The sequence below is a fragment of the Anabrus simplex genome, chromosome 4, assembly GCF_040414725.1.
Source record: "Anabrus simplex isolate iqAnaSimp1 chromosome 4, ASM4041472v1, whole genome shotgun sequence".
Taxonomy (NCBI): Eukaryota; Metazoa; Arthropoda; class Insecta; order Orthoptera; family Tettigoniidae; genus Anabrus; species Anabrus simplex.
The window spans coordinates 39,960,668-39,985,751 of NC_090268.1; the positions used below are offsets into that span (position 1 = coordinate 39,960,668).

A 25,084-nucleotide genomic window follows, 5' to 3' on the forward strand; every position below is an offset into this window, starting at 1 on the left:
ACTATATTTGATAATTGAAAAAGTAACTGATCTAATGAGGAAGAGAAGACTACAGTTTTTTGGACACATTTATAGAATGGAAAGCAACAGAAAACAAATCTTCAATTTATTGAACAGTTCCAAATCCAAACCCACATTGTTTGTTAAAATTGAAAAAGATATGAAGAACGCTGGAATTAAAACAGACACAATAGAAAACAGAAAACGTTTTAGAGAAGTAACTCGTAAGGTAGAATTTCAGGAGAAGAAGAAACCAACAACTAGAAGAAAGTGTACCCAAGAAGAGAAAGAACGACACTCTCAAAGGGTAAAGGATAATTGGAAGCAAAGGAAATCGAATACAGTGAAAAATATCCAACGTTAATTTATCGTACCCTCCAAATTTGAAAGAAGAAGAAAAGAAACACTTGTACATATATTTATGTTATATTAACATGGCTGATAAACTACAAGCCTACAATAGTGCAACACCGATGGTTTTGTTATTGGTTAGTGGTAACTGTACACATGCCATGCATGCCCATTTGGGGTCACACTATTAAGAGAAAGATCCAAACCTTCCAACAGTTAAGTTTTTTTGTTTTTTCTCAGGAAAGCGTGTTATGTTTCATGTGCAGTGAAATGTTGTGAAGATTAGTTTCCAATCCTGTCATATCCAATATTATGTTGTATTGATCTAATCCTGTCAACGAACTTAAGCTGAGAAACTTCCTCCTTTTTACCAATGTTGTGAGTACCCACTTATTGAAATGGCTGTATTTGCTCAATTGATGAGATAATAGAAGTTTCTGAGTGAGCATTATCATTAAATTGGTAATGAACAAACAATAAATATCATACAGGAAAGCGTGTGGTGTACGTTCTTGAACTTGGTATTGAGAGTTTGAGCTCTCGTAAGAAGAATGTCGTCTGCCTGACCACAAACACAGTGTCCTCGGTTATCAATTACATGTGTTGTCTCTGTGTTCTGGTTGGAATAAAACATTTGATTTCACTCTCAAAATCACTTCCTATGCTTTTATAATCATCACTACTCTCTGTCGTTTCGCTGTCTGTACTCAGATCCTAGTTGCTTATAGCAGAAATTATCACCGTCATCTGAATTATTTAATAAATGACACAGTTAAACTGGACTCTTACCTCAAGATTTATTCATTCTCAATTTATCAAGTAATACCATGTTGCTAAATTCACTTCTCAGTAGCACGATCGAGTCACACGAAAATTATGTATGTAGGCTTTCTTTTTTAGCTAAAAAAAACATTGTTAATGTACACAAATGAGGTTTCACTTTAGTGGATGTGAACAGTGGAACATTTACTGTAGCCTCTGCTAAGTAGATTACAGAGGCAAAGTTATAAACAATGATCGGATAAAAGCGTCCATGTGGGATCACAACACACTAAAACTCATATTTCATGACCCAACACAAGAACGTGATGTTCCAGAAATCAAGCATTTGTAAGTATCCATATGGTATTGCATAGCACTCACCGTGTTAATATTTAATTAATATTTGTGGATCTACAGTTGGCTACATAATATAGATTAGAAACTTTGCTCTGTTAAAAGGAGGACAAGATTTTTATTTTTATTTTCCTGTTGGAAGGATGTTATATTTTTTAAATTATGTTTTAGGTACAGAGCTAAGAACAGAAAGGCTATTGTGAGAAGCAGTACTGGGATCACCAAAGGCTCTGAAGTTGGTCATAAAGATAATCAATCTTCAGAATTCCATAATAACGATAAAGTATTTGTGCAAACTGATGATCTGTTATATTCTACAACTACTCCTACCATCACACCAGCTCCATTTGACAATTCAGTGTTGAGAGAAGGTAAGTTGAAAATTAATTTTCATTTACCATATTTACACAAATAATTCTCGCACCCTAATTTTAGGAAGGACCCTTTTGAAAAAAATGAAATGAACTAAAATTCTTTCCATCGAAAGAGTAATATAGGCATAAACAAACATTTCATATCACTCCTCAAGTTCCACGTGGTATTTACGCAAATATGAACATGACTGATATACCTACTTTGCTTCAACATATCTTGGATGATTTATCACTGCTGTAAAATATATTTGCCATGAAAATTAGCAAGTAGGCCTTCTTACGTGACAGATATTCCATTAATCTGAACATGCAATAGGCTCGATTAGCTGTAGAGGTGGTGGTGGTGATTATTGTTTTAAGAGGAAATACAACTAGGCAACCATCCTCTATATAACACTAATCAGAGGGAAAAATGGAAGGGGTCTAACACTTCGAAAAATGAAGATATCGGCCAAAGGAAGACAAGGGCCACGATGGGCGTGAAAATGAAAGACTCCCTAGCCCTCACAAACCTAATAGCGTCGGGGTCGGGAAAGAACAAGAGTTGACCAAGAAAGGTCGGATAGGATAGATGAAAGTGAGGAGCCTGGCACAAGTAAGTGGAAGCAACGCCAGGACTCGGCTAAGGGCCCTGTGGTCGCCAGCCCACGCTCCAAAGTTCAGAGCCCCTGGGGCCCCTTTTAGTTGCCCCTTACGACAGGCAGAGGATACCGTGGGTGTTATTCTACTGCCCCCACCCACAGGGGGTTTAGCTGTAGATCGGAAGATTCTTTGTCACTTGCATCTCTAGATTCCTCTCCTAAATTACAAATTCGTCACACTCACTGTCTAAAACACTGCTCACTCACGGTCTCTTTTTACTCGGATAGTAACACGACCAGTGGCGGATAATTATTTTCATGCAATGTAAACACTTGAAACAGACACACCTGCGAACTCGTTTGTTAGTTTTGTGATACAGTAAAACCTCGTTAATTTGAAGTCATAGGGACACAAAAATGTGACTTCAAATCACATAATTTTGAATTAACCGCCAACTTGTAATTCAGAAATGCCAACCCTTGCCGCGCCACAAAATATTCTAAGACCCATTATTGAAACCAGTTAACATTGATTCACAGTTTAAGCCTTTCAAATGCCATGGAAAAAGGTATTTCCAAAATTTATCCAACAAGGCGCATGTACAGTATTCAAAAAATGCACTTGGATAACTCGCTAGCAAACATAACCACACACAACGGAAGAAACAATTAATCAAAGACGAGGAGAAATCTATGCTGGCTCTCTTGTGCAAGTGCTTTATTCATTGGATTACTGTACTGTATGCATTTTAGATGCCTTGTGCTTGAACGGGAAGTACTCGATGCCCATCGTGGCTTTTCGAACAGTCCTATGACAAGGGAAGTAAGTAGGAAGTCTCTCGCTTCCGTCTGCATTGCAACACAGGACTGTGATTCTATCTTGTACGATTTTCCGCCATGGCATTTCTCTCGTAATTCAGAAATGCCAAACCTTGCCGCATCACAAAGTATTCTAAGACCCATTAATGCAAGCAATCACCTTGATTCACAGTTTAAATCTTTCAAACGCCATGGAAAAGGACCATTTCCGAAATGTATCAAGGTGAATTTATATTCAAATAAAGCACTTGGATAAATCACTGAGAAACATAAACTCATGCAACGAAAGAGAAAAGAAAACAATATTCAAAGACGAGGGCAAATGTTGCTGGCTCCCGTGTCAAATGCCTTCTTTTTTGGATTACTGTAATGTTCGCGTTTTTAGATGTCTTGTACTTGCACGGAAACATCATGGCTTATTGAAGTTTCCTATGAACTTGCTGTCTGCATTATACACGGTACAGTGACACCATCTCCTTTAAAACCATAAGTTCGTTGATCTCGGCATTAAAAAAAGTGCAGTTTCATCGGCATTGATAATATTGTTCGGTGCGTACAAATTGATTATAATTATGAGTCACACTTTTTCGCCAACTGTCGGCATCGCCAGTGTTCGTGTATTCTACTTTTCTGCCTACTGCTTTCTATGCGATGTTGTGACGTTCCTTAAAATGCTGAATACAAACTAATTAAGATTTCACTCAAACTTAGCAACTGTGAAACACATTGTAGAGACACTGAAGCAAGTGAAAGTTCAGAAAGCTACCCCTGCACGTTCTGGAAGACATGTTCTATCTTGATGCCGAGAAAATTTTAATTTATACCTGTAAAATACTACTTTTTAAAAGTTTAAACAGTTGGCAAAAAAAGCGCGGCTCATAATTATAATCATTTCGTATGCACTGAACAATATTTGTCAATGCCAATGAAGTGTCATTTTTTAATAAAAAGTCTGAATTGTTTTCCTTTTAAATATGAGATATAGGGGCAGTTTTCTTCCACCTGCATTTTCACGAAGCATAACTGTACACCCAACATTGAAAACTATGTGAACTAGGAGCGTGTTGTCAACCTTGACGCAAATAAAACGTGCACCCCAATTTCGGGCCTCAATATATATTTTTTAATATGCAGGGATTATTTGCGTAAATACGGTATTTAATATCGGAAATGAAACTTACTGCCAAATTTTGTGCTCTGTACAGTTGAATGAATCTTATAAAATGAATGCAACTGGATGAGGAAAAAATAAAGAAGAAAGAGCAGCTTACCTAGGCGAGGATGCAAAATGTATTTACATAGCAGACAAGATCATTAAAAAAGGAATATTTTATCATTACGTTGTCATCAGTCTTGGAGAACCCATGTGAGAACTAGACGTGTGGTGCTTTCAGTGATGATAACATTGCACTTTCCTGACTTTGAAGTGGGGTTGTTTCATTGTACGAACCCAGAGAGATGTACAATCAATGTGACGTGCATAGTGGCCTTCTTCCCCTTCATGTCATAAAGAAAAATTTTACAAGTTTTGTATGTAATTTACATTTTTACTTCTGAAAACCTACAGTTTGTGCCTTCTTGCAAACGGAAGTTTATGATACATATCGTCATACTTTTCAAGCTTATGATCTTTTCTAATCCATTTGTAGTGCCAGTGTTGAAAAACTTCATAAAAACTATGATAAAGGTATCTTAGAAATCTGTTGATGTAAGACACAAATGAAGTTGTCTAACCTGGTTTGAAGTTTATTTTTACTGCTGTTCCATACTCGTACATATTCCATGTTATGTATCCTCTTTGCCTTGGAATTTCAATGTTACATGTGGTCAAGGTGACAACTCGAGATGTCAACATTGCTGTCAATATTGACCTTATTGTGGGATTAATAGATAAAGGAAGTGATTTATGTTATGTGGAACACAGTGAAATTAATGGTGATGATACAAGTAGTGATAGTAAGAATGCGCCAGAGCAGATTCGAATGCTGGAAAACAGTGATCGAGTAAAGTGACTCTGAGGATGATGTACAACTTCAAGAGAGGCTTGATGTTGCTAATGCAGGTAGGCGTACAACTAATCAAACAACTTGGACATCAAATTAACCCTCCTGAAACTGAGAGAGTCTGGCTAATATTAGGCCCAGGTCTACAGAATTTCAACATAATCTTCAGAGAAATTCAAAGGCATTTTGTTATTTCCTTCTCTATTTTCCTCTCCGATTGCAGAACATGATTCTGGCCGAAACTAATAAATTTACATGCAGAAAAGAAAGAATTTACGAATTCTTGACCATATTGAAGAATTTCAAAAAAGTCCACCTGGTTGGCATGATTGTTAAGGCATTGAAGTCTGACACCATGTTTAGCTGGTTTGAATCCCATTGGTCGAAAAACTTTTCACCATCAGAATGTTGGCCATTGGCCGGCAAGATAGGGAAAGTAGTGGTATACAATTTCTGCTCACTAGATTGCGTACAAAAGCCTTTGTTAAATTCCAAACCTCTCTGCAGTGCTCATATGGAGTGACGGTATATGATGCTGTTAATGGTGATCGACCGTCGGATGGGGGCATTAAGACTTGAGCAGACCCCTTGGTGCTATTCGACAGGAGTAGGCTATGTGCTGGCACTGGGTTTCACCCTCTCCCTTCCTATATCCTATATACGTCATTCTTTTAATCTCTGATGTCAGCGCTAGCGCTCTGGCCGCGCTCTAAGCCAGTGCTTTGAGCGCTGTGGGGCAAGGCAGTTTTGGTAGTGGTGGGAGGAGCTTGGTTGGCTGAGCGATCAGCCGATCCATCAGTCGCTAGTCTAGTCCAATGCGCTTTGTTGACAGCGTGTAACTAAATCAGTTTTGCAGTTGTCATGACTGATATTCACAGACAAACCAAAAAAAAAAAAAGGGTGGGGGGGGGGTGTGTTTGAAGCAGCAGCCTTTAAAGCAGAATGGGAAATTTAATTTTTCTGTACAGCTTACAGCCTAAAAGGCATGCCACATGTTTAGTGTGCCATCGAGATTAACTGTGTTTAAAAAAAACACAGTTTGGAACGGCACTACAATGCCAACCACTGGGATGATTACGCTGATTTGACAGATGCCAGTCACTAATCGACGTTGGAAGAATTGAAAGAAAATTGCAAGCAGCACTATTCTGTAAGTGTAGCCTCCATAGCTCAGGCGACAGCGCGTCAGCCTCTCACCGCTGGGTTCCGTGGTTCAAATCCCGGTCACTCCATGTGAGATTTGTGCTGAACAAAGCGGAGGCGGGTCAGGTTTTTCTCCGGGTACTCCAGTTTTCCCTGTCATATATCATGCCAGCAAAACTCTCCCATATCATTTCATCTGTCATTCATTAATCATTGCCCCAGAGGAGTGCGACAGGCTTCGGCAGCCGGCACAATTCCTATCCTCGCCGCTAGATGGGGGCGTCATTCGTTCCATTCCTGACCCGGTCGAATTACTGGAAACAGGCTCCGGAGTTTCATTTTCATTTTTTACTTAATGCTTGATTTTGTTTCCTACACATTGCATACAACAGAGTACTTTTCGATTTGTACATACATACATGCATACATACATACATACATACATACATACATACATACATACATACATACATTCTCATTATAGACTGTTATGCCTTTCAGCGTTCAGTCTGCAAGCCTCTGAGAATTTACTAAACGTCGCCACAATCCTCCATTTGCAACTAGTGTTGAGGCCTCGTTTAGTTCTATACCTCTTATCTTTAAATCGTTATAAACCGAGCCTAACCAAGGTCGTCTTGGTCTCCCTCTACTTCTCTTACCCTCCACAGCAGAGTCCATTATTCTCCTAGGTAACCTGTCCTCCTCCATTCGCCTCACATGACCCCACCACTGAAGCCGGTTTATGTGTACAGCTTCATCCATCAAGTTCATTCCTAAATTAGCCTTTATCTCCTCATTCCGAGTACCCTCCTGCCCTTGTTCCCACCTGTTTGTACCAGCAATCATTCTTGCTACTTTCATGCCTGTTACTTCTAACTTATGAATAAGATATCCTGAGTCCACCCAGCTTTCGCTCCCGTAAATGAAAGTTGGTCTGAATACAGACCGATGTAAAGATAGTTTCGTCTGGGAGCTGACTTCCTTCTTACAGAATACTGCGAGCTCACTGCGTTAGCTTTACTACACCTTGATTCAATCTCACTATATTTCCATCCTGGGAGAACATACAACCTAAATACTTGAAATTATCAACCTGTTCTAGCTTTGTATCACCAATCTGACATTCAATTCTGTTGAATTTCTTACCTACTGACAAAAATTTAGTCTTCAAGAGGCTAATTTTCATACCATACTCATTGCACCTGTTTTCAAGTTCCAAGATATTAGACTGCAGACTTTCGGCACAGTCTGCCATTAAGACCAAATCGTCAGCATAGGCCAGACTGCTTACTACATTTCCACCTAAGTGAATCTCTCCCTGCCATTTTATACCTTTCAGCAGATGATCCATTTAAACTACGAACAGCAAAGGTGAAAGATTGCAGCCTTATCTAACCCCTGTAAGTACCCTGAACCAAGAACTCATTCTACCATCAATTCTCACTGAAGCCCAATTGTCAACATAAATGCCTTTGATTGATTTTAATAATCTACCTTTAATTCCATAATCCCCCAGTGTAGTGAACATCTTTTCCATCAGTACCCTGTCATATGCTTTCTCTAGATCTACAAAACATAAACACAACTGCCTATTCCTCTTGTAGCATTTTTCAATTACCTGGCGCATACTGAAAATCTGATCCCGACCGCCTCTGTGTGGTCTCAAACCACACTGGTTTTCATCCAACTTCCTCTCAACGATTGATCGCACTCTCCCTTCCAAGATGCCAGTGAATACTTTGCCTGGTATACTAATCAATGAGATACCTCGATAGTTGTTGCAATCCTACCTGTTCCCTTGCTTATAGATAGGTGCAATTATTGCTTTTGTCCAATCTGAAGGTACCTTACCAATACTCCACGCTAATTTTACTACTCTATGAAGCAATTTCATCCCTGCCTTCCCACTATACTTCACCATTTCAGGTCTAATTTCATCTATTCCTCCTGCCTTATGACAATGGAGTTTATTTACCATCCTTTCCACTTCCTCAAGCATAATTTCACCAACATCATTTTCCTCCTCCCCATGAGCTTGGCTGTTTGCAACACTGCCAGGATGATTTCCTTTTACATTGAGAAGATGTTCAAAATATTCCCTCCACTTCTCCAGTGATTTCCTGGGATCTATTATGAGTTCACCTGAATTACTCAAAACATTGTTCATTTCCTTTTTCCCTCCCTTCCTAAGATTCTTTATTACTGTCCAGAAAGGTTTCCCTGCTGCTTGACCTAGCCTTTCCAGGTTATTACCAAAAACTTCCCATGACTTCTTTTTGGATTCAACAACTATTTGTTTCTCTCCGTTTCTTTCATCTACGTACAAATCCCTGTCTGCCTCGGCCCTTGTTTGGAGCCATTTCTGATAAGCCTTATTTTTACGTTTACAGGCTGCTCTCACTTCATCATTCCACCAAGATGTTCTCTTTTTCTCATCTTTACACACAGTTGTTCTTAAGCATTCCCTTGCTGTTTCTACTACAGCATCCCTGTATGCCACCCATTCACTTTCTATATCCTGAACCTGCTTACTGTTTACTGTTCAAAACTTCTCACTAATCATATCTATGTACTTCTGTCTAATTTCCTCATCCTGCAGATTTTCTACCCTTATTCGTTTGCAGACAGATTTCACTCTCTCTACCCTAGGCCTAGAGATACTTAGTTCACTACAGATCAGATAGTGGTCTGTATCATAGAAGAATCTGCAAAAAACTTGTACATTCCTAACAGATTTCCTGAATTCAAAGTCTGATAAGATATAGTCTATTATGGATCTGGTACCCCTAGCCTCCCATGTGTAGCGGTGAATAGCTTTATGCTTGAAGAATGTATTCATAACAGCTAAACCCATACTAGCACAGAAGTCCAGCAAACGCTTCCCATTCCCATTAGCTTCCATATCTTCCCCACATTTACCAATCACCCTTTCGTATCCTTCAGTTCTATTCCCAACTCTCGTATTGAAATCGCCCATTAGCACTACTCTATCCTTGCTGTTGACCCTGACCACGATGTCACTCAACGTCCTAATTCCTCCAACTGACAAATCTACCCACATCATTCGCTCATTTACGTGCCTAACCGAAACTATGTTGCTTGCAATGGTATTCCTGATAAAGAGCCCTACTCCAGACTCTGCCCTTCCCTTTCTAACACCCATCAAATACACTTTATAATCTCCTATCTCTTCCTCATTATCTCCCCTTACCCGAATATCACTTACTCCTAGCACATCCAGATGCATCCTCTTTGCTGACTCAGCCAGTTCTACCTTCTTTCTTCCATACGCCCCGTTAATATTGATAGCTCCCCATCGAATTCCATTTTGTTCGCCAAGTTGTTTCCAAGGAGTCCCTCGCTTGTCAAATGGGAGTTGGACTCCATTACTCCCTTAGGTCCGAGTCTTGCTTAAAATGTTCTGAGCTCGGTAAATTCATGAAGCAGGATGCTACCTTTCTTGCACATAGTCCAAGTGAGGATCTCTCCTCTAACGGGTTATGGACCACCGGTGAATTGTATAGTCCTAGCTGCCTGAGCACAAGGAGGGTCGCGACTCAGAATATGTCCGAGATGCCCACTCCCATTCCATAGTAACTGGTATCCCGACTCTCAGGACCACTTACTAGGCTACTCAGCCGTTGCCCATGGTTCACAAACTAGGACGTGACTACAGTAACCCACAAACATGAACGATTTGTATATGCGGTATATTTGTTATGGCAAAACAGCACTATCAATATGATGTCAACAATCCCACAACCGAGCTCGATAGCTGCAGTCGCTTTAAGTGCAGCTATTATTCAGTATTCGGGAGATAGTAGGTTCGAACCCCACTATCGGCAGCCCTGAAAATGGTTTTCCATGGTTTCCCATTTTCACACCAGGCAAATGCTGGGGCTGTACCTTAATTAAGGCCACGGCCGCTTCCTTTCCACTCCTAGGCCTTTCCTGTCCCATCGTCGCAATAAGGCCTATCTGTGTCGGTGCGACGTAAAGCAAAAGAAAAAATCCCACAGAAGCCGTTGGCTACACGACTGTACATACGTATCTAGTCAGCGCGCTCCGGACATCGTCCGTCTTGTCTCAGGTCTCCTCGCTGCCACAGTATAGTGGTGTTAGGGGAAGGAACGCTAGTCTGACTGCTCAGGCTCCCCAAGCGCGGGCACGCTCTTGGAACGCAATGACTGGATTGCCCTGCTGTAGAGGAACGGGATAACGGTTGGACATACATTCAAGAATTTAAGAAGTTCTAACATCTGAAAACTAAGAAAAAGTAAGACCTGGTTTGCTGTTGTTTTGAATATAGGACTGAACCTAAAAACGATGAAAGAAAAGAATTGGGTCACCAGATTTTCTTCCTATCAACTATTTAATTCAAAATCAATATCATGAAATCAATTACAGCCTATAAATAGGGTCCTTCATCTCATTGGTAAAAATACCAAAATCCCCAGTGATGATCCTGGTTGTGACCCCTAGCACAAGGTTCATCCTGTGCTGAATTTTGTGAAAATATTGTGGAAGAAACTGTATGTACCAGAAAGATCAGTTTCATTGTATGTCGCATATTGCAATGAAGAACAGAACTGCTTAAATACAGTACATGCCAAACAAAAGGCATGCTAAGTTTTCCATGAAAAAGTATGAATCATGTGAAAGAAAATTGGGCTTTGTCATATACACTGACTTGTATAGTGGTTCTAAATTCATTGCATCAGGTAATGAAGAAGGTATGGCACATAGGGTGGTAATGTACATTGTTGAACAGTGCAGTCTTTTCAATAAAGATGACCACTTTTACACCAGTAATTTTTGCACCAAAATACCCCTTGCTGAAGAATTACACAAGGCTTGTGTCTTGTTGACTGTAACAGTACATTAACTCAAAGGACCTACCTGCTCAGCTCACTGGTTCTAACCCTAAGGCTGGTTAAACACTTTTTCAGAAACTGAGAAGTTATGACCAATGTTTTCAGAGAAAAATGCAGAAGCCCTGTGTTCAACTTGAGTAAGCATATCGTGCAGACAGTGCTACACTGAAAATGAGAAATGGAGAGGAAATATCCAAACCAATCCATTTCATTGGTTATAATGAATACATAGATGGGATTGATATGAAGGACCAGAAGGTTTATCATGTTGCTGGTACACATGCCACCAGAAGGTGTTCCAAAACCTTGTGGACATAGATCTCCTAAATGCATATATAACTTACTATGATGATGACGACTAGAAAGACACTATTACATAATAGGAGTAATTGAATCTCTGTGTGCTCAGAACCTGCAGTGGCTGTTCCCCTCACACCATCATTACCTCTTCTTCTTCTTCTTCTTCTTCTTCTTCTTCTTCTTCTTCTTCTTCTTCTTCTTCTTCTTCTTCTTCTTCTTCTATGACCACATAGGATCACTTTAGTCAGTCCGTCGTTCAGGTCTCTTTGAAGCGATTGTTCGGGCTTTGCGGTCCTCCCAGTACTTCTTCAAACGCTCCGATCTTCGTGCCCTTTCCTCAGTTGAAAATGTGCGTGTTGTTGGTTTGTTTTGTGTAAGGGTAAAGTGGAGGTTTGTATTCTTGAGTTTTGTATTCAATTTTATCTAATTTGTGGTGTCTTCTGTTGTAAGGCCTATTTCCTTCAGATCCTCTCTTACTTCTCTGATCCATTTACATCTTGTTGTGGTATTTTTTGAGACGAGATTGTGTTGTACTGGTTGTTTCAGAAGTCTCGAATCCTGCATCCTCATATGTCCAAAGAATCCAAATCTCTTATGCATAGTATCTGTAATGGGTTCTAGCTCTTTGTACACGACTTTGTTAGGTATTAACCGCTACTGTCCATCTTTCTGGTATTTTTTGTTGATGCAGGTTCTTCCAATCCTCCTTTCAATTTTCTGAAGTCTGTCAATCTTTGATTGTTTATTCAGGTAAAAGAGTGTTTCTGCTGTATATGTAGCTTCCGGTTTTATAACTGTGTTGTAGTGTTTTATTTTTGTATTTATTGATAGACATTTCTTTTTGTAGATATCCCATATTAATTTTTGTGCTTTAGCTAATCTATTTGTTCTTATTTGGATTGAGATTTTTTCATTTAGGTTATGTGTTATTACTTTTCCAAGATATTTAAATTGAGTTACTATTTTGATTTTATTACCATTTATGGTGACTTCTTTTAGCTGTGTTGGTTTTTGCGGCATAATTTCTGTTTTTTCAAATGATATTTTGAGGCCAATTTTATTTGCAATGTTTTGAAGTTCTATTATCTGGGTTTTTGCTTCTTTCATGTCCACTGCTAGTAATGCTAAATTGTCAGCAAAACCCAGGCAATTTGTTTTGATTTTTTGGCCAATCTTTATTTTGGGGGGACATTTCCTAAACCATTCCCATTTCTAGAGCACATTTAAATAATAGTGGTGAGAGCCCATCTCCCTGCCGTAGTGCAGTTTTAATTTCAAATGTCTCTGATGTTTCACCCCTAAACTTCACTTTTGATTTGGTGTTGGTGAGAGTCAATTTTATCATGTTTATTAATTTGGGGTGTAGTCCAAGGTGTCTTAAAATTTTAAACAGAGATTCTCTATGGATGCAATCATAAGCTTTCTTGAAATCTACAAATGTTATCACCATATCTCTGTTTCTTCTCCTGTTATAGTCCATTATCAACTTAAGACTCATGATCTGATCAGGACAGCTCCTCCAGGGTCTGAAACCTCCTTGATATTCTCCTAGTTCTTTCTCAAGTTGTAAACTTATCCTATTAAGGATGATTATTGAAAATATTTCGTATGTTATGTCTAGGAGCGAGATTCCCCTGTAGTTATTAGGATCGGTTTTATCTCCTTTTTTGTGCAGTGGATGAATGACGGCTGTTGTCCAGTGTTCTGGTAGTTCTTCTATAATCCAGATAGAGACAAGTTGTTGATGGAGGGCAACTTTTGCTGATGTTCCTGCATATTTCCAGATTTCCGCAAAGGTCTGATCTTCTCCTGGCACTTTGTAGTTTTTTAATTTATTCAGAGCTTGGTAGACTTCCTTTATTGTGGGGGATTGATGTTCTCTGGTGATGTTTTTATTGGGGTGCTGGTGTCCAAATGAAGGAGTTCTGTAGGTTCCTCACAATTTAAAAGCTTGTTGAAATGTTTAGCCAGAATTTCTGCATTGTCTTTATTGTTATGGGCCAGCTTACCATCTTCATCCTTCATCAGTAGGGTCGGGGGTTCATATTTTTGGAGCTGCTTTCTGAAGGTTTTGTAGTAGTCCCTTGATTGAGTTTTATTGAATTGTTCTTCAATTAACTGCAGGGTGTCCTTATGATGTTGTCTTTTTATTCTTCTTAAGACTTGGGTAGTTTCTTTTCTCTGTTTTACTAGCTTTTGATAGGATATTTCTGTTTTTTGGGACTGATGTAATAGCCATGCCTGATGTCTTTTCTCCACTGTTTCATGCTGTTGCTGATCCTGAATAAATAAATAAAAAATAAATAAACATTCACTGTTCCACCATTGGTGTTTTTTATGTGGTTTAATTGGAGCCAGGTCTTCTGCAATTATTTTAAGGTTGTGTACTAAGTCTTCAAGTTTATCTGTGATTTTTATTTTTTCAGTTGCTTTCTGGTAATTTTTGTTGTTTATTAGCTGGGTAGGATCTATTTTTCTTTTAGTTTTAAGGGCTTGCTTTTGTTGCCTTCTCTGGGGAGTGAGTTTAATTTTAATTTTAACTACATAGTGATCTGAACCTGTGTCTATTCCTCGGAGGACTTTGACGTTATAGATCTCTTTGTGGTGGTATTTGTCCATGTAGACGTGATCCAGTTGCCATTCTCCTTTAGTGTAGTCAGGGTGTTTCCAATGTTTTAAGTTTTTGAGGTTTCCTCTTAAAACATGTAGATTTTGAGATTAAATTATGGTTTCTACACAGGTCAACAAGTCTCTCTCCATTTTTATTTGTTTTCTTGTGTGCTGGCCATTTTCCGATGATGTCACGGTATTTTCTTTCTCTGGCTAGTTGAGCGTTGAAGTCGCCTATTAATAATTTTATATGGTGTTTGGGGATGTTATCTATGGTCTGGTCCAATAGGTCCCAAAATTCTCCTGTTTCTTCCTGGTCTTTTGAAGAGTTGTTTTTATCATTAGTGGGAGCATGGGCATTTATTATAGTATAGATTTTATTAGGTGCCTTTAAGGTGAGCGTTGAGAGTCGTGGAGACTGTGATCTGAATTCTTGAACTGAGTTTATTATTTTAAGGCTGACCAAAAATCCTGTTCCAAATTGTGGGACATTCTTCATCACTCTCTTCCCGGGTATACCTTTATAAAGTCTGTACCCTTGAGATTCCAAGGCATCCTGGTCAGTGTTTCTAATTTCCTGTAATCCCATGATAAGAATTTTGTGTTGGTTCATTATGTCGGTGATCACTTTTAGTTTACCGGTTTGCATAAGTGAGTTTATATTGTGTGTAGAGAAATATGTTATCTGCTTTGGTTTGATTCTTGATTTTGTCTCGTTCGTGTATGTGGTACTGGGGTATTTCCGTGCCTCCAACTTCACGGTATATCTTTCAGGTGGCAGCCCACCGTATCCGAATGCTGCCTTCTCTGAACTCTTGGTTCAGACGGTGGAGTATTCCTTAAAAGACCTTCCATGGTTGACTGTCAAGGTGTCACCTGTGTGGAACTAGGTCCCGAATTACAACTCTGGATGTGATCCAGTGAGGTGATAATGAGGCCGCTCCTCTGGAGTACAGACGCCTTGTGCAGCCGCCCCTAACCTGGAGAACAGACGCTGCTTAATGGATTCCAGTGGCATTTCCTCCACTGTGGGGACCATCACCCCACCCAAAGGGGCTCATTCGCCCGAAGTCGTTGGCCCCCTTAGGGAGTCAGGTTATTTCCCGCCGCCCAACACTCGGCGTTGGCAGTTTTACAGCTGGGTGCCAGACCAGCAAACCCTCCTCCTTTCTCATTCCGGACTTGGGACCGGACAGTGGCGGAGTTCAACATTACCTCTACTTAATAGCAAGCATTATTATGCTAAGCTACCAAAGCATCAGGAAAGGAGGCGTGCAGTGTGTGGACACACCATGAAGTGAGGAAAACGGTCTCACTGGTGTCCCAGATGCAGTGTTGGCATCCATGAAATATGCTGGGGACAACTAGAAAACTATTACAGACCTAGAGGACTGAAGAAAAAGAAAGAAACTTGCTGAGGAAGATGAGGAAGAAGAAAAATCTACTCAGAAGTTGTGAAAATGCTAGTAACTTTACCTAACTTAACTTCCTGCTTTACATGTTCACTCTTATTATTTTCTGTTGTGATCCTTAATTTGCAAATATTGGAACCAAACTTTTACTGGCGACTGAAATCATGTCATCTTCATCAGTTTTCCACTCCAGTTGCCCGGGTGTGGTTTACGAGCACTCTCCACTTCTGTCTGTCCATGTACCACTCTTCTCTCAAGACGACATCCCAGCTGACACCTCTTGTTCCTATGTCCTCTTTCACTTGGTCCAGCCATCTCTTCCTAGGTCTTCCTACCGGTCTTTTTCCGGCCACGACTGTGTGTAGCCATTGTTTTGCTGTCCTTCCATCGTCCAATCGTTTGACGTGGCCAAACCATTTCAAACGGGCCCTTGTCACTTTTTCATTCAGGGATGGGTATACACCAGCTTCCTCCCTTATTCTTTCATTCCTTACCCTGTCCCTTTTTGTCTTCTGTACCATAGTATGTAGGAACTTCATTTCTGCGGCTTGTAGTTTGCTATCCACTTGTTGGGTTGTTGTGCAGGTTTCTAGGCCATATGTTAGTATGGGGGTGAAGTATGATTGGAATAGAATCTGCTTTGATCTGAAGGGAACTTGCTCGTTCCAGAGGAGGTTCCGAACTTGATGGTAAAACTGAGCTGATTTTTGAATGCGGTTGTTAATCTCATGCTGTATTCTGTTATCACTTGAAATGATGCACCCAAGATATTTATATTGGTCTACTGTTTCCAGCTGTGTACCTTCCAGCATTATTTTTCCTTTCTTCTTCTGCCTGTTGACAGACATAGTAACAGTTTTGGATTTATTTATTGTTAATCCGTGTGCTTTCAAATGTTCATTCCAGGTGTTCAGCCTCTCTTGGACTTCCTTCTCTGTATTTCCCCAAATTACTACATCATCTGCAAATGCATTGATGTCCATATTGTTCTTCTGCTTAATTTCTTTCATGACTTCATCCATGACAGTGATAAAAAGTAAGGGTGAAGGGGTACTGCCTTGTTGCACTCCTTTAGTGGTTTGGAACCAATCAGAATTACCGTTTCCTATCTGTACACAACTGCAGCAGTCTTCGTAAAGCATTTTAACTTTCTGGATAAGACCTTTGGGTACATTTTTCTTTCTTAAGCATTCCCATATAGTCTTCCTTGGAACACTATCAAATGCTTTTTCGAGATACAAAAACACTAGTGTTAAGTCTTTGCCCTTCTCCCAATGCTTTTCTAACAGTATTCTAAGTGCAAATATGAGATCGGTAGTTGATCGTTGTTTTCTGAATCCATATTGTTCTTCCTGTAGTTGTGGTTCTATTATTTTCCTTAGCCTTTTTTCAAGTATTTTCTCAAATATTTTCAAACCATGAGACAATAAATTGATCCCTCTATAATTGCTACATTTCTTCCGGCTTCCTTTTTTGAAGAGAGGTATTATTATTCCCTTTTTCCAATCATCTGGGACTTTCCTATCCTTCCATATTGCATTAATTACTCTATGAAGCCACTGTATTCCTATTGCACCAGTTGCTTTGATCATATCTGCACTGACTTCATCAAATCCTGTTGATTTTCTTTCAACTTAGATATGTATTTTTCTGACAATTTTGAATTTATTTAAATTTTATTTTATTTTCAATTATCAGTGTCTGTCCATTTCTTGAATAAAGTTATATTCCGCACATAATTACACTGCGGAATCTGCTCTTAACATTCATATATGTAACACATTTCTGATAACATGCTTGGTAACTGTTCGCATTTAATCCACAGGCTACAAATTGCAGTTTCATGTGCTGGCACTACAGAAAATATAGCTGACACTTTCAGTGTTAAGTTATTTTTCTTCAGTGTCCAAATCCTCAGCTTCAGAATCACCTTCCTTTATCAGATTTAGTATATCTTCTGCATTGAGGGCTGAAAAATACATGGATATTGTAAGAGATTGATAACAATGTACGTCCTAGTTCAGTAGCTGCAATTTATTCTCTCTATTGTTTGCTCCCATGTGATGAAGTGTCCTTAAATGAGGACGAGTATTTACATTATTTTGCAGTCTTTTAAAATGGGTCTCTGGAAATCACAAGATGAACTAAGATGAAGCTAATATTTTCAACTACGTTAAACCAGTAATAGATTTAGAATTCCTGAAATTATAAGTAACTGTGTAATGTTATTTGGTAGGTTTTAAAATTAATTTCTCTAGTAGAATTGTATATAAAAATAATTAGTAAATTCTTTGTCACACTGCATTTTCATTCTTCATTAGAGCAGCAAAGCTATCTGTACCTTATTTGGAGAAGAGCAAGCATACTTTAATTCTGTACATAATAACCAGGATATTACCTCATTCCATCCAGTGTGTAAAAGTTAAGAGCTAGACTTCCTGTAGTAGTTTCAGTATTATAATCATTCTTAGTATGAGACTTTCTTTTCAGGTACAGTGGAACCGTGATTCTCCATTCTTTGGAGGGACCACGAAAAAAGTACAGTGCAGGAAAACGGAAAATCTGGGAACAAATTAAAATCATAAAAAAGTTGGCAAAACACCACAGTATGAAATTCATGTGCCATAATTATAATCTTACAAAAACTGCTACATAAATTACACAGTTAAAATCTTGATACTTTAAATTCTTTTTGACTGCGGTCTACCTCACTCTCTAGTGAAAACTTCTTTCAGGTCAGTAACTTTGATCAGCCAAGTTCATCGAAAAATATACTACTAAATAATGCCAAGCCAAGCAACATGGATCAAAAGTGTTTTTATTTTAGTTCCCTAATCTAATTAAATAAAATACAATTGTCAAGGGTGCAAAAAATTATGTGAGGAGAAGAGATGATGAACCAGTAAACCAGTTGTTTCCTGCTGTCCAAAGTACACATAAATTGAAAGAACAGGAGGACAAGAAGAAAAAGAAGAAAAAAGCACACAACATGATAGTGAAATCCTTTTTTTTTTTAAATCATTCCTTGTTATTTGCCCCAGTATACGTAGTGCGTTTTTGTACAGTAAGTCTTGTACCGGTCAGGTCAGGATCATCCTGCTACTGTATGCAACAGTAGATGATACTACCTGCAACTGTCTGTCCAGGGGTCAAGTGTCCATTACCAAACTTGACACCCAAAGAGGGGACCGCCAGCTACAGGTGGAGGAGTCGTCCCTTTGGAAGCCAGGTGAAGCTTTGTACAGGAAATGACACATAAATTCACCAGAAAGCAGAACATGATCAACAGTGTAAGATGGTGGAAGAGGACTCCAATCACACTGCCAGATAAAACAGAAGAACTTTCTCGTGTCAGCAATGTCTGTACTTCAGTGAAGCAGTGATACTCCTGAGGAGCAGCCTTTAAGTTACACATGGCATCAGGTATGAAATGTCTCTGGGAGTGGCTGGGGGAACTGTGAAAAATGGGAGACAAAGGTGGGCAAAATCAACCCTATGACCTTGACAGAAAAGGTAGAATAAGTGCTGGATTTTATGGAGAAAGAGCGTATAGAAATGATGAAGTTGAGCAAAGTTAAATTCAAGGGGAGAGGAAAGAAGAGAATGAGGAAAGGATAAACGTTATACTGGAGTGGTGGATGAGATGCAAAAGGATGGAGTGGGCCTGATCATTTCAAAACAGCTGGAGGAGTATATAGATATGGTAGAGTACATGAGCAACAGGATAATCAGAATTATACTGAGAAGGAGAAATGAAATGAAGGACTTCATACAGGTATATGCACCACAGACAGGGAACAAAGAGAAGGATATTGAAGAGTTCTGGTGAAACTAGAAAAGGAGATAAGTGATGTGGAAGTGATTATAATGGGAGATGTAAATGCACAGGTGGGAAACAAAGACCAGGAAAGGAAGTAATTGGACTATATGTATATGGGGAAAGGAATGACGCAGGAGAGAAACTAGTTGAGGTTTGACCGAGCTCGATAGCTGCAGTCGCTTAAGTGCGGCCAGTATCCAGTATGTAGGATGCTAAAAGGTTTGTTATTTCCACCTATTCAATACATGTAAATTTTATAAATTACGAATTTATTATTGATTCCACTTGAGACATGATTCGCCCTTTATTGAGGGCATCATCAGTCAAAATATCACCTCAAGGTAAAAAATCAGGTAACTGGTTAGTAGTTGACATGTACAAATTAATACATATTATTAATACAAGTACAAAAATTAAGTATGGGAAATAGTTGTACAAAAGTGATGGTTGAACATATAGGTTTCCTATAGGTGAAAAGTCAGCACCAATGCCTAAAATTAACATATTAACATATTTTTAAAACTTTATCTCAACTGTTCAATTGAACAATGTAAATACTGTATAGATACCAACCTTTGACATTAATTTTTGGTTACAAACATTGATGCCGAACACTACACCTTTTCTCCCTTAATTGTTACAATGTAAATATTTTTAAACTTTTATTTTCCTATGATTGCGTCAACTGTTTCTCCAGAGCACCACTGCCGAACTCTACTATGTTAATTTTTACTGGTACCGATAATAATAACTTGAGTCTTATTTGGGTGTTTTTATTTGCATAGTCGCTAAGATGTCAGGTCAGAAATTGTTTTAGTAATTGCAGTATCAGTATCACTTGGTTTTGAATGATAGTAAGTCTGTACATCATCCGCATATATTTACAGTTTGCAGAATTTAAGAGCTTTTGATATATAATTAATTTGGATGATAAATAACAGTGGTCCAAGAACTGACCCCTGAGGGTCACCGAGGGTTTTACTTTGCCAATCTGAACTCAAATTTCCAACTCTCACACATTGCCGATGATTTTCAAGGTAAGGTGAAAAGTAACAAAGTGATACACTATTAAAATTTAGTAATTGGGGATTGACAGTGTCGAAGGCACTACCGAGATCTAATAATGTCAGTACAGTCACATCCCATTGGTCCATTGCACGTCTGATATCATCTCTCACTCATAGTAAAGCTGTCGCAGTGCCCTTTCCTGAAGCCGGATTGAAAGGGATTAAGGAGGAAATGCTTCGTAAGGTATTTAGTAACTTGTGTATGAACTAGACGTTCAAGCACCTTGGGTAAGGGTGGTAAGATGAATACAGGATGATAATCTGGAGGAGAATCTAACTTGGAGCTCTTCGGGATGGGTCTAATTAGTGCATCTTTCCAAACATCTGGGAAAACTCAGTTTGTCAAGCAGTAGTTAAATGTATGAGTTAGTATTGGCAGAGCAGCTCCTAAGATATCCTTTATAAGCGTTATAGGAATGTCATCATTACCTGTGGCATTAGATGTAATAGAGTATATCACACCTTTAACTTCATTCGAGCTGACATTTCTAAAAGAAAATTGCTCATACACAGACTGCTGTTGTAACAAGGGTAGTTAATTTTTAGGGAAGGAGGTAGAGGCTATTCTTAGCCGTGCAAAATGATCATTTAAAACCTCTAGCGATGTGCTTGGTACATGTTGCTCTACGGCTTTACCTATACCTAACGTGCATAATTTAATTTATTTTTGTCTCGGGCTGTTATTATTCATCTTTTCCTGAAACACACTGACTGACAGAGCAAATGCAACACCAAGAAGGAGTGGTCAGAACTTTATGCCAATTGCAGGGTAGACTGACGTCACTGAGGTATGCTCATGATGTGAAATGCGCCGCTGTGCTGCGCACGTAGCGAACGATAAATGGGACATGGCATTGGCGAATGGCCCACTTCGTACCATGATTTCTCAGCCGACAGTCATTGTAGAACGTGTTGTCGTGTGCCACAGGACACGTGTATAGCTAAGAATGCCAGGCCGCCGTCAACGGAGGCATTTCCAGCAGACAGACGACTTTACGAGGGGTATGGTGATCGGGCTGAGAAGGGCAGGTTGGTCGCTTCGTCAAATCACAGCCGATACCCATAGGGATGTGTCCACGGTGCAGCGCCTGTGGCGAAGATGGTTGGCGCAGGGACATGTGGCACGTGCGAGGGGTCCAGGCGCAGCCCGAGTGACGTCAGTACGCGAGGATCGGCGCATCCGCCGCCAAGCTGTGGCAGCCCCGCACGCCACGTCAACCGCCATTCTTCAGCATGTGCAAGACACCCTGGCTGTTCCAATATTGACCAGAACAATTTCCCGTCGATTGGTTGAAGGAGGCCTGCACTTCCGGCGTCCGCTCAGAAGACTACCATTGACTCCACAGCATAGATGTGCACGCCTGGCATGGTGCCGGGCTAGAGCGACTTGGATGAGGGAATGGCGGAACGTCGTGTTCTCCGATGAGTCACGCTTCTATTTTGTCAGTGATAGTCACCGCAGACGAGTGTGGCGTCGGCGTGGAGAAAGGTCAAATCCGGCAGTAACTGTGGAGCGCCCTACCGCTAGACAACGCGGCATCATGGTTTGGGGCGCTATTGCGTATGATTCCACGTCACCTCTAGTGCGTATTCAAGGCATGTTAAATGCCCACCGCTACGTGCAGCATGTGCTGCGGCCGGTGGCACTCCCGTACCTTCAGGGGCTGCCCAGTGCTCTGTTTCAGCAGGATAATGCCCGCCCACACACTGCTCTCATCTCCCAACAGGCTCTACGAGGTGTACAGATGCTTCCGTGGCCAGCGTACTCTCCGGATCTCTCACCAATCGAACACGTGTGGGATCTCATTGGACGCCGTTTGCAAACTCTGCCCCAGCCTCGTACGGACGACCAACTGTGGCAAATGGTTGACAGAGAATGGAGAACCATCCCTCAGGACACCATCCGCACTCTTATTGACTCAGTACCTCGACGTGTTTCTGCGTGCACCGCCGCTCGCGGTGGTCCTACATCCTACTGAGTCGATGCCGTGCGCATTGTGGTAACCTGCATATCGGTTTGAAATAAACATCAATTATTCGTCCGTGCCGTCTCTGTTTTTCCCCAACTTTCATCCCTTTCGAACCACTCCTTCTTGGTGTTGCATTTGCTCTGTCAGTCAGTGTATTTATATTTAGAATTCCTAATTTACTGCTTGGTTCAGTTTCTCAGAATCTTGTACCGCTCAAAATCATCTGTGTCATGCGTCTGTCTGTATTGTCTGTATAGTTTATCACGAGTGGCCATAGGAGATCTTATCTCGGCCGTTAGCCACGCGGAAGAATGGCGGTTGATTCTTGCCTGTTTCTTTGGTGCATGCTTGTCAAATATTTGCAGTACCAGTGAATTGAATTTGTTTGCTTTCGAGTTAATGTTCTGAAAATTACGTATACTGTCCAAAGGCAAGTTATATGCATCATGGCATAGTTTATTCCGGTCCATATGCCGTAAGTCTTGTATTGTAATGTAGCGTGGTTTGTACTTAGGTATTCGTGTAGAATAACACACGTATGATAGGTCATATGAAGAGATACCAGGAACAGGGATCTGTCCGTGCTTAATTACTTTTTGAGGTTGATTTGCACTAGAAGATCAATTAAGGTATGACTTGTGTGGTCAGAGTAATGAACGTGATTAGTAGCGTTGAGGGGTAAAATTGTCATGTTTTTAGCGAGAAATAAATTCAGTAGATTGTTCGCGTCACTAGTCTGCTTCAAAAGGTCAGTGTTAAAGTCGCCCATGATTATAATGTCATCGTATGCCGAGATAAGATTTGTAATGCCTCTTCAAAATCATCAGTGTGTTTTATTTTAGGCGGCTTGTATATAATCCCTATTAGTACCCTTTTATGGCAATGTAATTCTATAAACATAAATTCCAGTCGCAGTTTAAGTCGTGGGTCAGAAGTAGAAATTATCTTACATTTTAGGTCATTTCTGTAATAAAGTAGAAATCCACCACCTATTTTGTCAATAGAGTCATGCCATAATATGGAGTATCCGTCAAGGTTAGCTGCTGATGATGGCATGTCTGTATACATCCAGCTTTTACTGATTCCAATAATATGTACATTGTTTACTTAAAAAATAGCCTGAACCTCTTCCATATGAGCTAATAATGACTGACCATTTAGGTGGCAACTGAGTTGCTTTTGCAACACAAGTCCTGTTGAAGGTGGTAGGGACGAAAGAGAAGGGGAGGGTGAAGACTGTGGAGAGTAATGCAGGTCAGTGGTATTACCGTTGTACTGGTCAACAAACATATGAAACTAAACAGTATGAAAACAAAAATTAAGTAAGATGTAAAATAAGCTTACCCAAGCAACCTGGTGAGTAGATCCGCTGACTTTCACAAGCACAAACTTACACACACACAAATATAAACTAATTACTACACACATAATTTCTTTCTCAAAGTTCACGAGTTCATCCTACTCCCTGCAATGTTTTTTAACCCATAGAGCGAGGCACTGATATATTGTTGTTTCATATATACACGTAAAGTGCCAACTACGATATTTCGTTGTTTGGATAGCGTACTATTCTATACAAGTTAGTACAACTTGGGCAGTCAGATGGCAACATCTTATGTGTCGAGTCCATAGAGAATGGTCATTAGATTTTAACTACTCCACTAGATAGTGCATAAGTTCATTCGTTATCATGCATTGAATTTCTTAAGTCCGTGTTCAACGACGACGTATGAACTCCATGCCGTGTGAGTAAAATGGCGACTAGCAGGAGAAGGTACTTTGTTAACGATGACGAACTGGGTGTATATCTTATTAATTTAAGTGAAGAAGAGGATGATAACTCGGATGAGGAATTCATTCCTCCAACAAGTGAGGAAGGGGAAAGTGAAAGTGTCATTGGGAGTGATAACAGCGATTTTTCTGTAAACAATCGACCACATGCTCATTGTCTGACTGTAAACAGTGTAAGTGGTAATGACCGTCTGAGTGACAGCACTGATGATAATGACGGCTGTAACAATATCCAACAGCAACAATTTTGTGTTTTCCGTGAAATTCAGATAGGTCAAGATGCAAACTACCAACCCTCACCTCATTATTATGATACTCCTGGCCCGAGACACACGCCTTCGTCAGATGCAAAACCTATAGCGTATTTTTGTTTTATTTTTCTCGGCTCAATTATGGAACCTCATAACTAAAGAGACAAACAAATATGAGAAGTCATGTTTTGTCACCAGATGCCAGAGCACAGCAGTGGCGACCAGTTACATTGATTGAAATTAAGGCTTTCATTGCTGTTTTGTTGGAAATGGGTATAATTAGAAGGCTGAGCATATTTTCTTATTGGGTCAAAAACCTCCGTTATGTTCCATGGTTTGGAAATATGTTCCCAAGAAACGGATTCCAATTGATCTTGAAATTCTTTCTTCTTGTGAACAATGATAATCTATCACCATCTAGTCACCCTGACTACAACCCATGTGCCAGGTTTGATCCCAATGTTGAACATGCCAATTGTGTATTACGATACCATTGTGCATAACTTGTAAACTACTCAAGATAAACATGTGAAACTTGACATGTTTGTTCATATGAAATAGGACATTTCAAAGATGGCATCAATATTTATCGTTGAGTTGAA

At 39.8% G+C, this 25,084-nt stretch overlaps 1 protein-coding gene across 1 annotated transcript in view; it reads left to right on the forward strand.

Annotated features, from left to right (window-relative positions):
- The window catches only part of roq (roquin), a 255,087-nt gene that overhangs the window by 121,281 nt on the left and 108,722 nt on the right, over positions 1 to 25,084 (forward strand). The window contains exon 8 of the mRNA XM_067145048.2: positions 1,639 to 1,838. Coding sequence (XP_067001149.1) covers positions 1,639 to 1,838 — 200 coding nt within the window. The remainder of the gene's footprint in view (positions 1 to 1,638; positions 1,839 to 25,084) is intronic.